Here is a 17,819-nt window from a genome sequence, read left to right as displayed (position 1 = left end):
ATATTTACATTAGATAATTATAGCTATTATTAACATGTTAAAGGTGAACGTAGGTGTGGGAATTTGTTATAAATAATTAAGTAGTATTAAATTATGAGTAAATTATTAAATATATATATTACTTAATTAAATAATATAATACTTGATAGATAGTAAAAGGTTAATAAAAATAAACATATGATTTTTATATTACATGTTTAGGTATACCTAATATCAGTTTCATTGTAAACTATTGGTATAATCAGTACCACAGACATACAGCAGAATATATCTATCGTGTGTGTTTAGTGTCACTAAAATGTATAAAAGATTTTATTTTTATTCTATGTAATCAATAATGATAAATATAGCCATGAAAAAATCAACATCTAGTATTTCTATATAATACAATTTAATAATATTTATTTTTAGTTATTACAAAAATAATTTCGATTTTAAAAATTAGTAATTTATAATCGTTTAGTTTTTTTATACAATTCAACATTTAATATTATATATTTTTTATATTTAATCTACCATTGTTTAAATAATAAAATGAATAAAAATATGTTGACATTCTAGTTTTCATTTGCAATTTGTAATAATATTGTTGACGTATATTTCAATTATTTCTATTGTAGTAGTATACGGTGTGTTGAACTTATGTCTGCAAAAACATCGCTATCTTATTTTATTGAATATTATAATAATATTAAATCGTATATTAATATTATTTCATTGACGGGGATAAAGTCAATACCGATGTATCGCAAAAACGAGAATAGCTAGGACTATGAATGATATGTAAGTAGCTTAAAAACTGTCTAAATATTTTGTACATAGGTAATAAAATAATTCGTACGAGTATGATGGTAATTACTAATTAATATTAAACACTATATATAGATAGCTCACTGCCGGGTAAAATGCTCTGAGCGTTATGCTGCGTTTGTCACTTTAAGACGTTTCAATCGGTTGTAATAGTACCTATACCCACCGGCGTTTTACGTGTGTGTAACGTTAGTGCGCATTGATGATTCCACACACCGAAATAAATTCACGTAAATCGTATTAACAAAGTGAACCGCGTCACAAGAATTTAATAATAATTATAGGTAATAATATATTATCATCGATTACAATAGTGTGGTATTATATTTATTTGTTACGATAGAATTATTACAAGGGCGGGTTGCATAAAGAACAGTCTGTAAATTTGTTACCGGCCCTGTAATTTACCTGCTGCTCTGTAGGGTTTTTAATGATTGTGTAAATTATTCTAGGGTTGCATAAAGAAATATTAAATTATTGATAACCGTGGTTGCATTAAACCAATTTTTTTTCATAAAACCAAACAAAATAATTCTTATCGTAATTCATAAAAATAAATACAAATTATTTAAATTAATATTTATTTCATATTCATTTATGAATTTCGAATATTTGTTGTATTTAATAATACTATATTATTTTAACCGATCCAACTATTAGATTTTGTAGTAATCATTATTATGTCACTATGACTAAAATTTCACTTCTCCTAAATTTCATTCCGAACGTAATAGATCGGTACATAAAAACGTTTAACCCTTAAACGTTAAAAAATGCCGATTGCATGTGATTGTTGTGAGTTTTGATTTACCCTTTTACGACTTTTCCAGTTCCAATGGATTGCATGGCTTCTTGATCACCAGTGATAATTTTTAAGAAGTTAGATTTGTTTACGTCCTTGTAAAACATAAGAAACCATTACATTAATTAATATAAATAGTAATTCAATAAAAAGTATAAATATTATAAAATATTTTATATTTTTAATTAATTTATTAAATAATAGATACCAAATTACTTATATTATTTTTAAATTTGTTTTATCGTATTTTCCACGGAATATAAATAATATAAAATTATTTTATAGTGATACATATTGTAAGTATTAAATGTAATAATCACACTTATTATTACTATTCTATGATCGTCGTAAGGTATTATGACGGGCCGATGAATCACGAATATGAGTATTCACATTGTAACATCATTATTAACTAGAAATGTATTTGTATTGGAATATAAATTCAAAAGTTTTTTACCTTTCCTTTGTAATCGATAACAACCCCTTTGTAAACGTCAAGTCCTTTTGGATTGTTAATAATCTTTCCAGACTTAGGATTCCTTTCAAAAAAAAGTATCGTAAACAGATAAATAATTATAGTTAAAACTATGAATAATATATGTGGTATAATACCATATAAACAACTTTTTGTATGCACATGATATAAAAATGATAGGTAACTCATTAAGTAAGCAATATTAATTGCTTAAAATGAAAAATAGTATCTAATACACTCAGGAATACTATCCATGTTTAATATTTTTGAATTAGATCAAAATAAATCAAATTATTATTGTTTGGTTAAAATATTTCTATTTTAGTAAGAATTTAAAGTTTTAATGTTTATCAAAAAAGTGAATTTATATATTTTTTTAGAATAAACTATTTATAAGAGACAGTGAATTAAAATGTGAAACCTGTACTATGAAAATTCTAAAATATTTTTTGCAAATAATTTGCAATTTTTACTAAATATTAATGACGTCCTATTAATTGTAAGATCATTTTTTCTTTAGTTTTTAAAATATTTTCAAACACAACTCCAAATTATGCTTAATGTGTACTGTTAAATCTTGGTAATTTTATGAAATACCAGGGATATTGTATACCTATGTTTAATTTAAATGATTTTAATATAGATATTGTTAAGTATTGTTAGTTTTAATTAATTATTAATTATTTTTTATATTGCAATAATATTTTATTAATTTTATGATTAAATCTTTTCAAGTTTTATAAGATTTTGTAGATTTACTATTCCATATCAAGACGTGTACCTATCCAATTTTTTATATTCTTAGGTTATTACGTTAATGTCGTTATGTCACACGATGGTACAGCAACTATATGACCTCATATGATTTTATATTCTATAATATTTATTATCTCCATACAATTTGTATTAAAAAATAAATGTTCGTTTATTATGTCTGGTTTTGTTATAATTTTAAATATTAATATTTATGTTTGCATATTTGTATCGTTATTTAAATATTATTCACCAGTTAAAAATAAATATTTAAGTTATATAAGTCATAATCGGTTACGACAACAATTTTCTCATACCACGTGAAAAAATTATAAATTAAATTTTAACGAATATTGAACAGTTAAAATTTACAGAGTACTTGAAAACTATATGTAACCCATTGGGGTTTTATTGTTTTAACATTAAGAACACTACTATTTTAACTCTCAATGCAAAGATCATTATATATAAATAATAGAATTACATTTCAGAACTAAAATGTATAAAGAGTGCAAATGTATGTATAACATCAAAATTTCATAACAAAGAAATTTAACATTCTAATAAATTAAAGATTTTTCTAAACGATTAAATTGTGTTTTATATTACTACATGCTGTATAAACGATATAATATATTAATTGGGTATAATAAAAAAAAAAACACAAAGTATTATAACGTCTTTTAATTATATAACACTTCAAGTATAAATATAATATTATTTTAAAACTTAACTATTAAAATAAGTACCTATATCATATTATAATATACTCTAATTATATTTTATAACAAGTAAATGTTAATTTTAAAACATTATGATTTTGATTTTTAAATATTAATGACGTTGTGTGTATTAAATAAATAAAATAAAGTTAATCTTATATCGTTAATGACTAATGTAAATAAATATTAATATAAATTAATTATTATTTTTATATCATTATAAAATCACTAATCGTTGAAAACAATATTTAAGGTGAATCTATTGATCGATCGGGACAAATTAATTGTCCTAACTGGCTATACCGCAATAAAATTAACAACAATGATATTGATTGTTTGATGCTCATTTCTTTTCAGCAGACACATTTTCAAACTATCATAAAAATAATTTCCTCACCTAATCTAAAGAATGGTATTAAAAGTGTTGTTTGGTTTTGATACGCCACCACTGCGTATTTTTAATTTAATAACAATCAATTTAGTGCATTAGAATAAAAACATTGTGCAATAACACGACGTTAACTACGATTAGGTTTTGGAAATCCTCATCACCATATGTATGCCGCCATTCTTTTTTGGAGAGGGGGGGGGTTAAAACTCGTTCAATGAGTGTTCTATAATATTTAAAATGAATGGTAATAGTAAAATCATAAAATACTTTAGGTATAAAAGTTTGATGAAAATTTCAACTTAACAGTTTATCATTTTTAAATAAATAAAAACAATAAAATGCATTTTGTCAAAAAAATAATTTTGTGTAAAAATGCATTCAGTTTTTTCAGAATATTTTTATTAGTACTTATAAAGGATGTTTCACATATAACTTGAAAATGCTAACTAAATATAATTCGCTACCCAAAATCACCACTAGAACTGAATATTGAAGCTTTTTTACTACTCCTAGATAAGGTCTGATAAATAAAACCAATTTATATAAATAAAAAAAAAAAAAAATATAAAAAAAAAAAAATAAATATAAAAATAAAAATATAAAAATATAAAAAATATAATATAATATATTATTTTTTTAAATATAAAAACCAATACTAATTTACTATAACTTTAATTTTTATAGGAGTTGTGCATATTTATCCATAAAAGATACTTGAAAAAATTATTATCAATCATTATTAAAACAAATAATAGAAAAATAACATAATTTTAGATGATTAAATAACGTTATTTCGATAGTAAAATATAAGGGTACCATAAAAATAGTATAAATGTATTATGATTGTACTATTGTATAAACTATAAAGTATAGGTTTAACTTATAACTTAACTATTTCATAAATCGATAAACAATAAAAGAAATATTTTTTCATTTATTAAATATGTTTTACTTATTTTTTTTACCAAATCACTTATTTTTGAGTGTAACAATATTACAATTTTACTATTGAAAAAACAGTTTTAATTGTTGTTACATAATCAGTATCAGTTTTTGAATAAAAAAATCGGTATTATTTAATTAGCGTCTCTAATTCAATCAATAGTTTGAACAATATAATAAAGTAATTAAAATAGTGTACATTAAAAAACAACAAATGGCATACAAAATAATAATTTAAAAATGAATAATTACTTAATATGTTATTATAGTTATTACTTTTAAAACTTTTTTAACTATTATTTTATTTTATTTTTTTAAATATGAAGAAAGTATAGCAGAAGACTTCTCAGCTAAAAAATTATAGGTACGTCAAACGTTATAATCTTGCATTGGTGCATACTGCATATGCAATATTTTTCAACCATTGTCTGATACTCTGATGTACGCAAATCTTAGGATGTGATGTTATTCAAAATCGTAGATAATTCATACAGCTTATTGTAACATAATAATAATATTTATTAATTTATTAATTAAGCTGTAAATATAGTATGAACAACATAACGCAGACAAATTTAGAAATGCGAGAATCATTAAAATATTGTATTCAACTTGTAATTAATAAAAAAATAAGAACAATCGAATATAACAAAAACAAAAATTAAAATATATCAAATCAAATTCTTTCGTAATACATAGGAATATATTATTGTTTCATTATCATAGATTTATCACCTATTTGGGTAGAGAGAAATGTTCAAATGGTGTTACCTATGTGGAAATTACGCAATCTATAAATTAGACATTAGTTACCAGCAATTGAATTAAAAATTAAGTTTTTGAAATTTATCAACCATTTTCTATGCGATGGTAATATTGTAAATACTGCCATCACTAATAGCTCTAAAATATAAAATGTGATTTACCATTTACGATACTTGTTAATCTAAATCAATTTATATTTTGTTTTATTTCAGTGAAAAATATAATGGATACATACAATAATTGCTGATTTTTAAACAAAATATGTTTATTTTAACTTTTGGTATGTAGAAATATATATATATATATATATATATATATATATATATACCTATTACTTAATTAAATATAATACTTGATAGATAATAAGAGGTTAATAAAAATAAACATATGATTTTTATATTACATGTTGTAGGTACTAATAATATTAGTTTCATTGTAAACTATTTCAGTAGGTATCACAGAAGTACAGAATATATCAAATGTGTGTGTTTAGTGTCACTAAAATGTAATAACTATAAAAGCTTTTATTTTTATTCTATATAATCAATAAAGATCAATACAACCAAGAAAAAATCACCATCTAGTATTTCTATGTAATACAATTAAGTAATTGTTTATTTTCAGTTCATGAAAAAATAATTTTGATTTTAAAAATTAGTTATTTTCGTTTAGTTTTTACGGTTTAATGTTAATAATATTTATTCTACTACTGTTCAAATAATAAAATGAATAAAAATGTTGACATTCTAGTTTTCACCAGCAATTTGTAATAGTATATTGTTGACGTATATTTCTATTATTTCTATTGTAGTAGTGTAAAGTGTATTGGACTAATGTTCGCAAAAACATCGCCTATCTCATTTAATTATAACTATTATAATAATATTAAGTCGTATATTAATATTATATCATTGACGGATAAAGTTAATACCGACGTATCGCAAAAGTGCTAATAGGATTTTGAATATGTAAGTAGCTTAAAATCGTTCTAAATATTTTGAATATTTTATTGTACATTAAAACACATTACATTTTTTTAAAAGTATGATTGTAATTAATATTAATCACTATATAGATAGCTCACTGCCGGGTAAAATGCTCTGAGCGTTATGCTGCGTTTGTCACTTTTAAGACTTTTCAATCGGTTGTAAGTACATATTATACCCACCGGCGTTTCACGTGTTTGTAACGTTAGTGCGCATTGATGATCCCACACACCGAAATAAATTCATTTCACGTTAACAAAGTGAACTCGTCGATAATAATATTATTATTGGTTAAAATAGTATTTATAACCTATAACCAATGATATTATATTTATTTGTTACGATAGAATTATAAATGTGTCCGTGTATCGCAATGATTATGCGTCTCAAACATATATTAAAATTTCCTTCCAAATATTTTCAAATTAAAATACTTTTGAATCTCTAATCATCCACGGTCAAATACCAACTAATTAATAATACCTAATAACGTTTAACAACACATAAAGATACAAAACAAAATTATTATGTGTCACACGAAATTTTTCATTGCGCTAGAGTTAAATACCTATGTATATTGTATAATACAGATACCAAGTTAATAAATAGACTAATGGATTTAAAACATAATAAGAGTATATTTCGTACAATAAAATATATAATAACAGTAAGTAGGTATAAAACTACTTTAAACTACTATATGTAATGTGTTACTATTAATTTAATATTGTTTTGGAAATACTTACAGTCTTGATTCAAAAATAAAAGAACATTTTAATATCTTATTAAATATCATTAAACATTGAAACTACTACTACTAATACTACTACTACTCTTATCATTGTATTTATTAATATTACATTTTAATGTACGTTTATTATGTTGTCTGAAATGTTTGAACATGATTTAAAGACAATATTGCGAACCAACTGGTCAATTTGATTGTCGACGACACACATGTTGGCGAAAATCGTTAACTTATCCAATACGTAAGGATTCTGTAATCAATAACCACACAAAAATGTTTGTTATTTATCATTATATGGTTACACTATTATTGTTCAAGTAAAAATAAAATAAAATAGCATTCGTGTTAGTTATGTTGGATTCAATCAAACCAAAACTTTTTCAAATTACACATTTGAATATTCACGTCAGGTAAGTTTTTCATACTTTAGTCTTAACTGTATAAAACTCTACGACGTAAAATCATTAATAAGACAGAATTTTATACTGTACACACTGACCTTGGGCAAAGAAAAGCAGCTCTCGGTGATTTGATTCAAAATGCTTCTGTAACATGGGAACATGGACAAATTCAGTTTTAGATAGTTGGGTTCGCTGAAGTCACCGATTTCACTCTTGATGTCCGGCCTCGCCTTCACCACCTCTGAGTAAATGTTTTTGAGCACAGAGTCTATGACGGATCTCATCTGAAATACAATTTGAGACTAAGTACAAAAATAAATTATTTTTTTTCCAGTCTATGAACACTTTATGGTAACCGAGAACAAGAAAATTTTGAAAATTTGCAAAAAGTTTCTTTAAGAAATCCGAATTAACTGTGGAATAGGTATCCATCATTCGTAGACATATTATCAAAGTTTCACCACCTTAATAGCCTTAAGCGAGCAAATATTTATTGACCTTCGGAATACCTATATTACCTACAATCTATTTGACTATTCCTAGGTAAATAGTTATAACATGTTGACAAATCATAATATTCATTATTAAAATTACCTTGTTAATTTGACTTAACTCCGCTGATAATTTGAGGGATTCTGGAACCGACAACTTACCGTGAGCCAATTGATATTGTATCTCTTTTTCGTGCACGTCTCGGCTAGATACAGTGTTCTATAATATAATGTAATATATTAAGAATCGTGCGTGTTATAGTTTGTAGCTCTTACTTAATTATAATGCAAATAATAATATGGTGTTTTACTTTTTTACTTGATTTCTGCACCTTCCGCGAAACGTCATCACTATTTTCACGATAACCGATAAACGAGGAGAATCTTTCGCTCCCAATATCGAAATCTCCGTACATCATGACATTACTTCTGGTTACGTTAGTTCTGACCTCCCTAAAGTCGTTGAAAATGGACCGTGTCTTTGATGACTTACTGGAATTTGGCTGAGTATAAATAAAAACATTAAAATCAATATATTAAATGGATTCAAACAAAATATAAACTGATTTTGATTAACAAGTGTAGAAAACAACACAGATTTAAGAGCTGTTAGTGCTGATAGTTTTAACAGTTACAATATAGTAATATACCTACCATAGAAAATCGTTAATAAATTTCAAAAATACCATTTATAACGAATTATTGGTAATCATTCTCTAATTTATCGAATGCGTAATAGTCACATAATATTATTTGAACATTTATATCTACTCAAAAGGGTTATACATCTATGATTATGAAACAATATAGGTACCTTTCTAACTAATTATTTAATCTAATTTAATAAGTTAGTGTTTGTTTTATTGTTTACGATAATTATCTTATGGTTGTTTAAACGAAAAAATAAAAACAAAATATAGCCAGATTATCGAGATTCTGCTGTGTTATCTATGTATGATAAGAAAGCGTACCACATCTAAGTCTTCCATCCACGTGGTACTGAACTCATCTCCAAGACATGTATAGAACGGAAATAAATCAAATCCGCAGTAGCAAGCGTATGCACTTTCTCTAGGTCCTGATGCAGTTATTGCTAAAACTAGATTCAAAATATAAGTACTTAAATAAGATAGATGTATTATGATTTTTATTTTAATATTATATATTTATTGTAATATGTATCTTAATCACAACTTAAAATATTTATTAACTGACATAAATATATATATATAAAAATTTAACGTAATTTTGAATTAGTTGATAAAAATAATACATCAACGTATAATATTATTAACAATATTGATGTTGGTTCAAAATATTGTACTTTAAATATTATGGAGAGTAATATGTATAATATAATATATGTATATAAACTAATAATCTGGTACTTTGTTATTATAGTATTATATCAATAACAAAAAACCACAACGTCTAAAAAATGAATATTGTATTTATTGTTCAAATTTGTATTTTGAATATTTTTAGTTTTAGGTATTTTGCAAAGATAATGTTTTAAAAAAGATATTTAAGTAAAAACGTTTGAGAGGAATATTTTTTTGACAAAGTAATAGATTAGCATTATTTCTCATTTGATATTTATGTAAAATAAGCCTTTTTATAATGAAGTCAAAAATTATTATTAATTATTTGAAATATATTTTTTTATTTTATTATTTATACAATAATAATTAAAATTAAAATTGTTTATAGTTACATAATTTTCAATGTAAAAAATTGTTTTATTAAATATAATATATGTATATACGTTATGCCTACGTCTTACTACTCTTGTTTATACTTATGCACTGGTAAATAAAACCAAAATAGTTTTAGGGTGCCTCAGGAATTTTTGAAAATGACTGAGGGTACCGTGAGTGATAAAAGGTTGAGTACCTCTGAGTTAATTGGTATACGCTCGATAAAGTATTTATTTATTTTTTATTTTTAAGATTTGAGAAATATTTGTGTGATATAAATATTTTTTAGTTTAAAACTTACTGTTAGTGTCTTCGCTAAGTATACCATCAAACATAGATCCAGCTTCACATGCTTCAATGTACAACAACATCTATTCACAGACATTTTATAAATAGGAAAAATTATTTCAAAACAATTAATGTAGATTATTAATATTATAATAATATTATAAATATTATGTTAGAGGACACTACAAATCTATTTTTAAAAACGTTTGAAATAGACAATTTTAATACATTTTATATTTTCACTTTTGAATTATTATTAATTAATATAATTTCGACATTTGCTTAAATTACTCTAAATTGACTACTAACTGCAATAATTCTACTTAAATAACTACTCATTATAAAGCTTTAACCATTGCTGGTTGTTGAATAATATAGTCTCTCAAAATAACAAAAATGATTCTGATCGGTCAACGTTTTTAGATTTTTAAATTGAATATTAATTTTGGTTGTTCTTTTAACTAAAACTGTAAACCAAGTGGAAATTATTTTTTACTAATATTTTATAGATCTGCAACGTCCTTTCAACAACAAAATTTTACCTTTTTATAAGTTCCATTTCCACGCATAGAAATAAATGCATCATTTAGTTCATCGGCGTACAAATAATCATCCGGAAAACCTAAGATTCCAGTGGTACCGTGATCGACAAAGTTAATGAAAATCTTATCGTTTTTTCCACTTTATACAATGAAACAAAAAAATATGATTAGTATAAAATATGTGTCCATAAGTTTTAACAGTACTTTTTTTATTATACTTGACTACAAAATGAGATCTAAAAATGTATGATTTAATTGTATGGAAGAATTAAATAAAAATAGCTGAAGCTATTTTATTATTTTAATTTTCCATTAAAAATTTTCAAAAAAAATTAATTGTTTTTTAAAACAAGCATTTTTAGCAATGTTTCACATGAAAAATAATTATTAGATTTTGTAATAATCATTATTATATCACTATGACTAAAATGCCACTTCTCCTAAATTTAATTCCGAAAGTAATAGATTGGTACATAAAAACGTTTAATCTTTAAAGTTAAAATTGAATAAGAATAAATTGAATAAATAAGATTGAATGTGGTTGTTGAGATTTTTTACATACCTTTTTACAACTTTTCCAGTTCCAATGGATTGCATGGCTTCTTGATCACCAGTGATAATTTTTAAGAAATTAGATTTGTTTACGTCCTAGTAAAACATAAGATACCATCACATTAAATATAAATAGTAATTCAAAAAAAGTATAAATATTATAAAATATTGTATATTTTTAATTAATTGATTAAGATAATAGATATCTAACTACTTAAATTATTATTAAATTTGTTTTATTGTGTTTTTCACTCAATATAAATAATTTAAAATTATATTAAAGCGATACATATCGTAAGTATTAAATGTAATAATCTTACTTATTATTACTATTCTATGATTGTCATTAGGTATTATGACGAACTGATGAATCACGAATTGAAATCAATTTTACGTGTACAATTATTATTCATTAGTATTAAATATTACAATACGTTAATGAGTATTCATATTGTATCACCATTATTAACTAGAAATGTATTTGTATTGGAATATATATTAAAAGGTTTCTTACTGCTCCTTTGTAGTCGATAACAACTCCTTGGTAAACGTTAGGTCCCTTTGGCTTGTTAATAATTTCTCCAGGCGTAGGATTCCTTTCATAAAAAAAGTATCGTAAACAGATAAATAATTATAGTTAAAACTATGAATAATATATGTGGTATAATGTCGTATCAACAACTGTTTTTTATACACATGATATAAAAATGATAGGTAACTTATTAAATTAACAATATTAATTGTTATAAATAGAAAATAGTATCTAACATACTCGTGAATACTGTCCACGTTTAATATTTTTGAATTATAACAAAATAAATCAAATTATTATTGTTTGGTTAAATATCTATTTTAGTATAAATTTAAAGTTTCAATGTTTATCAAAAAAGTGAACTTATTTTTTTTTTTTTTAGAATAAACTATTTATAATAAGGGACCATGACTTAAAATATGAAACCTGCACTATGAACATTCTAAATAATTTGTGATTTTTACTTAATATTAATGATATTCTAATAATATTGTAAGATCATTTTTTCTTTATTTATAAATATCTTCAAATACAACTCATAATTATTATGATTAATGTTGTGCACTGTTAGATCATGGTAATTGTATGAAATACCAGGAATATTGTATATTATGTTTAATTTAAATGATTTTAATATAGATATTGTTAAGTATTGTACTATTGTTAGTTTTAATTAGTTATTATTTATATTGTAATAATATTTTCATCATTGGTAATTTTTTTTCATGTTTTATAAGGTTTTTGCAAATTTACTGTTCTATAATATCAAGAGTATTCAAGACGTGTATCTAATTTATTATATTCTTAGGTTAATGTTGTCATGTCCCACGATGGTACAGCAATTATATGACCTCATATGATTTTATATTCTATAATATTTATTATCTTCATACAATTTACATAAAAAAATAAATGTTCATTTATTATGTCTGGTTTTGTTATAATTTTAAATATTAATATTTATGTTTGCATAATATTTGTATCGTTATTTAAATATTATTCACCAGTTAAAAATAAATATTACAGCTATATAAGTCATAATTAATTACAACAACAACTTTCTTATAAAAGTGACATGTGAAAAAATTTTACGTGAATTAAATTTTACCGAATATTGAACAGTTCAAATTTACAGCGCACTTGAAAACTATATAGACCATTGGGGTTTTATTGTTTTAACATTAAAATATTTATAATTAAATATAATATTTACAAAATAAATCAGTATTTACCGTATATTATATGCAATGTCGTCTACCATCATTGTTATGATGTTTTCTTCAGGTATTCCGTTACTCTTAATTAATTGATATGCATGGCATATGTCCGCCTATATAATAATATTTATTGTGAAAATAATTAACTCAAACATACAAATCTCTTTAAAAACAAATTTTATATAATTTAATAATTATTCATTAAAAAAATAATGAAAACGGCAAGTTTTACGCAAAGCTATAACTTTCAACAAAATCGATGTTGTGTTTTTTTGTGTACGTGTAATTCAAAAACTAACAACTGTCGTTACCAAATATTTATATCATAATTTTCTATGGGTAAAATTATTAAAAATATAATACTCACATCTCTATTTTATATGCATTTGATATTTTTTTACAAAGTAAAGGTAATGCAATTTATTTTACTAATGTACAATTAAGCTCGAACTAAGTTGCAGCTTTGCAAAAGGAGCAGAGGGACTTGTATGTAACATATTATGTATACATATGGTCTAGATATTTGTTTCGTTTTACTTTGTTAGGGCACTTTGCACATTCAAATGTTTATTTATATTAGTTATAAATCTATAATAATAATAGTAATCATTTAGTTTAATCTGTTATGTATCTAATAAGAAACTATTTTAGTGCTACCGCTCATTGTAAAGTCATACGAACAAATAAATAAATAGATATAATTTAGAACATTTTAGGAGATATACTTATGATGAACAGTATTAGAGTATGAAAACTGTGAACTATGTTACAAAGTTGAATATGATGAACATATTTGAATTTGATCTTCAAACGCTCCTAAAAAGTTAATGTCAAGCTACAGTTTTTGGTAACATTTTTTATTTAGTATATAATATAGGGAAATAACCAATGAAAAATTTTGTTATACATTTTTGAATCTTAGTAATAAAATTAAAATTATTATGAATATCTAATTAGAGTATATTTTTTTAGATTTCATGAATTTTGTCAAAAGTTATAGACTTAAATGCTAGTATAAAGAAAAAATGTTTACCAACATTTATTAAAAAAAACTTAAAATTTAAAAAATATAGAATTTCAAATGTCTATAAATGGTTTAAAATGTTTTGAAAATGTATTATAGTTACATAAACATTTAGTGTAATTTACAAGTATCTATGGTTTTTATATTTTTGACTTGTGCTGGGAAAAAAATCAAAATCGAATTAGTTAAATATTGATTTCGTGTAAAACGATTTGTGGTACTTATATCCATAATTGTGATCAAGCACATATTTCTAACCTGACATCAGTACAATTATGAAATATGCATAACAAAATTAGAGGAAATACTGTATTAGGTACTCGCATCCAAATTAAAGAGGCTACCAGCATACTTGTAATACATTTCATCAAAAAAACTAAATTCGGTCAACTAATTTAATAAAAACTACTCTAGTAAATCAACGCATAGCTACAAATATAAATAGATAAATCGATAAATATAATATAATGCAATAATGTGATCGTTGAGGGTCGACTATCTTGATGATCTGCTATCTAATTTATTATTAAATGACTTAAAAACCTGATGTCTGTAATTGCTCCATCCCTTTGAACCAGCAACCAAAACTACCCACTTTTTCCCTTCGTATAAATCATTCTCTTTTGTTGGATTCTGATTATTATTTCCAGCAAAAGATCCAACGGCAAATAATGCTAATACTGCCAAATTGAAAACTCCTGCAATGTCAAAACAGTCAAAATATCAATAAATTATCTAAATTTGGTGTACTAACCGGTGAAAATTATAATTAATTACCACGGATTACAAATTAACCATTAAGTATATTATATGTACCACACGTGTTTTACGTTTTGTATGTACATCATGTTAAATAGTTTATAATGTATTACTAACGATCAAAATGATATATTTGTTTACTAAATGTTGTTTTATAAGTTAGGTATATTGATTTATAGAAAACCATTTATGGCGGATAAGATTCGTATTTCCAAACTTTCTAATACAGCGTAGGCCGTAGAGACAATATACTATATAGTGTATTTATATTTAGTCATAAAATATTTGCAAGCATAGGTATAGACTTGTATTATACTCAATTGTAATAACATATAAATACAAATATAAAATAAATCATGTATCTAAAAAAAAATGTGGTAAAAAAGTGTACAAAAGTATGCACCAATCATTAGTGTAGACGTAGAACGTTTTTTTTTATTTATATAAACATATTTTTTAAGTTATAAAAGATAAATGTAATTTTAAAGAACGTAATTTAGAAATTTTTTTTTATCAATTTAAATTTAAAAAAATAAAAATAATATAAATCCTATATTTTGTATTAATTTTAATAATTATATAATTAATAATATGTTTAATTTAACCTATAATGTTTCGTTGCAGAGTGCTTTTGGCTTTTTAAAATTTAATGAACAATGAGATTCAATCATGATAAATACTTAATAAAACTTACCCATTTTCTATGATCTTAGTTAGGTATTCCGATTTTCTATTAGCAATTATGAACTTCTATAATAATTATAATAGAAATAATGCGCAGTTATACCTAGAATACTGTACACACTTCTGCATTAAACTTGACAGTGTTGGACCATTTTATATAAAAAAATGTATTTATTTATTGTTTGTGTGATAAAACTGAAAGTGATACTTCTGGATTCAAAATATTATCTATTCTTAGAATTTTAATAAAAATAAAACAATGAGCTCATTTATATTTTGTGGAAATTAAATACTTATCAAACCCGAAACCCTTTTTGAGAGTTCGTTATAAACAATTATAATGTATTTATTTTATTGTTGAAGCTTTTTTTCAGCTTTTAAGTACATAATCAATTAATTATTATATTTATAATCAATTAATTGTTCCGGTGAACTTCGTACCATTTAATATAGTCAATTAATATTGTGTTTACTTTTAGCTACACTAAATTATTGTATTAACTTAATAATATTAATACAAAATAAGGGAAGTCAAGTGGGTAACGCTCTGCTGTACAGTAGGTATCGAGTGAACCTAGGACCTAGAGTACGTCAATATAATGGATGTGTTTAACTTGAATGCAATGATGATGGGTATAATTATACAAAAATCTTAAATTATTTGAAAGTAAATCGTTATTTTATGTGTGAGTTTTAGATTTGGTACTAATTTAAACTTTAAATAAAAAATTTTCAATTAGCCAAAGCAAGCCAAACTTATGGAAAATATTGTATTCAATTTTCAATTCTTGGATGCTTACCTACAACATTTTGTATACGTTTTTAACTATAAAATAATTCACAAATATTCATGGTTTTGACGAATTATTGTCATCAATATTTGTACTTCAAATGCTAATAAAACAAACTTTTTATCAACATTAAAAAAAAAATAAAAAACTTAGAAAAATGTCATCTGTTATATTATCCTTGTATTTGTTTCACTGGTCATGTAGATTCTGTGAGAAGCATTCAAGCATGTCGAAATAATGATACCAAATAATGCCTGTACCCGACTTGGAAATGCAGAAAGGTTTATACCCTGCAATTTGGCAAGACTCCGCAGAAATAATTGCTTCAGCGATTGTCATGTCCAAATGAGTATCGTTTTCAAGTAAATTGAGCTCTTGACATTTAGCATTAAATTTTGGACACATAATGTACAGCAAAGCGGTAGCCACTTGCCTACCTTTAATTTATTGATAATGGACCATTTGCTTAATTCAATTCTAATTTCAATCATAATTGAATTTCACATATTTTGTATTTAAAGAGATTTGTACGTTAACGTTAATTGTCATTATCTATAATAAATTTTATTTCATATGTAGACATATATAATATGTAATTGGACTGCGTACAAATATTAATAAGTAATAGAATACCAGAAGAAAACATCATAACAATGATGGCGGATGGCATAGATTATGATATAATGCATGGTAAATACTAATAATTTTTCTATATTTTATAGTTAATTCTAAATAATTTAATGTAAATACAATAAAACACAGCAATGATCTAGTTCTCAACTGCGCTGTCAATTTGGACTGTTTGACATATAAATATTAAAAATATAACAAAACCAGATATTATAAATAAACATGCATTTTTTAACGTAAATTTAATACCATAAAAAAATCTCATACATTATAATCACATATATTATTCATAGTTTTAGCTAATTATTTATCTGTTTACAATACTTTTTTTATGAAAGGAATAACCCGGAAAGATCATTAATAAGCCAAACGGCCCTGACGTTTACCAAGGAGTCGTAATTGACTAAAAAGGAAAAGTAAAAAACTTTTAAATTTATAATCTAATACGAATACATTTCCAGTTAAAAATGGCGATGCAATATGAATGTTGAATACCTACTCATAAACGCATTGTGGTTATACCGATAATCGTAAACTAAAATCGATTTCAATACTTCAATACATATAAACCTTATAAGTTACAATCCTATGATCAGGACATTTTTAATTTCATAGAAAAGGTAAATAATTATATACATTATACACTGTAATTAAAGTCTACGAATATAAAATATACAATTGAAAAAAATAAGCAGTAGATACCGTTTCCGAAATTATATGGGTTTTTCCATAAAAAAAGTGTTTTATACTATTGAGTATATAAATAGTATATAATATTATATTAGATATAAGCTCAAAAGTCAAAATTGTTACATTA

General features: G+C 23.9%; 1 protein-coding gene across 1 annotated transcript; it reads right to left on the bottom strand.

Annotated features, from left to right (window-relative positions):
• Positions 1-7,264: 7,264 nt before the first annotated feature.
• On the bottom strand, positions 7,265-15,729 carry LOC114125014 (legumain-like). Its single transcript, XM_027988487.2, has 12 exons — positions 15,592-15,729; positions 14,682-14,836; positions 13,130-13,227; positions 11,880-11,961; positions 11,376-11,461; positions 10,814-10,952; positions 10,285-10,354; positions 9,258-9,385; positions 8,598-8,789; positions 8,390-8,506; positions 7,894-8,079; positions 7,265-7,644 (listed from the first exon to the last, which is right to left on the bottom strand). The coding sequence occupies exons 1-12, from the start codon at positions 15,593-15,595 to the stop codon at positions 7,510-7,512; spliced, it is 1,392 nt and encodes a 463-aa protein (XP_027844288.2). The 5' UTR covers positions 15,596-15,729; the 3' UTR covers positions 7,265-7,509.
• Between the last annotated feature and the right edge of the window lie 2,090 nt (positions 15,730-17,819).

The sequence above is a fragment of the Aphis gossypii genome, chromosome X (assembly GCF_020184175.1).
Source record: "Aphis gossypii isolate Hap1 chromosome X, ASM2018417v2, whole genome shotgun sequence".
Taxonomy (NCBI): domain Eukaryota; kingdom Metazoa; phylum Arthropoda; class Insecta; order Hemiptera; family Aphididae; genus Aphis; species Aphis gossypii.
The sequence above is the reverse complement of the archived record's forward strand: the minus strand, read 5'-3'. Positions and strand labels throughout refer to the sequence as shown.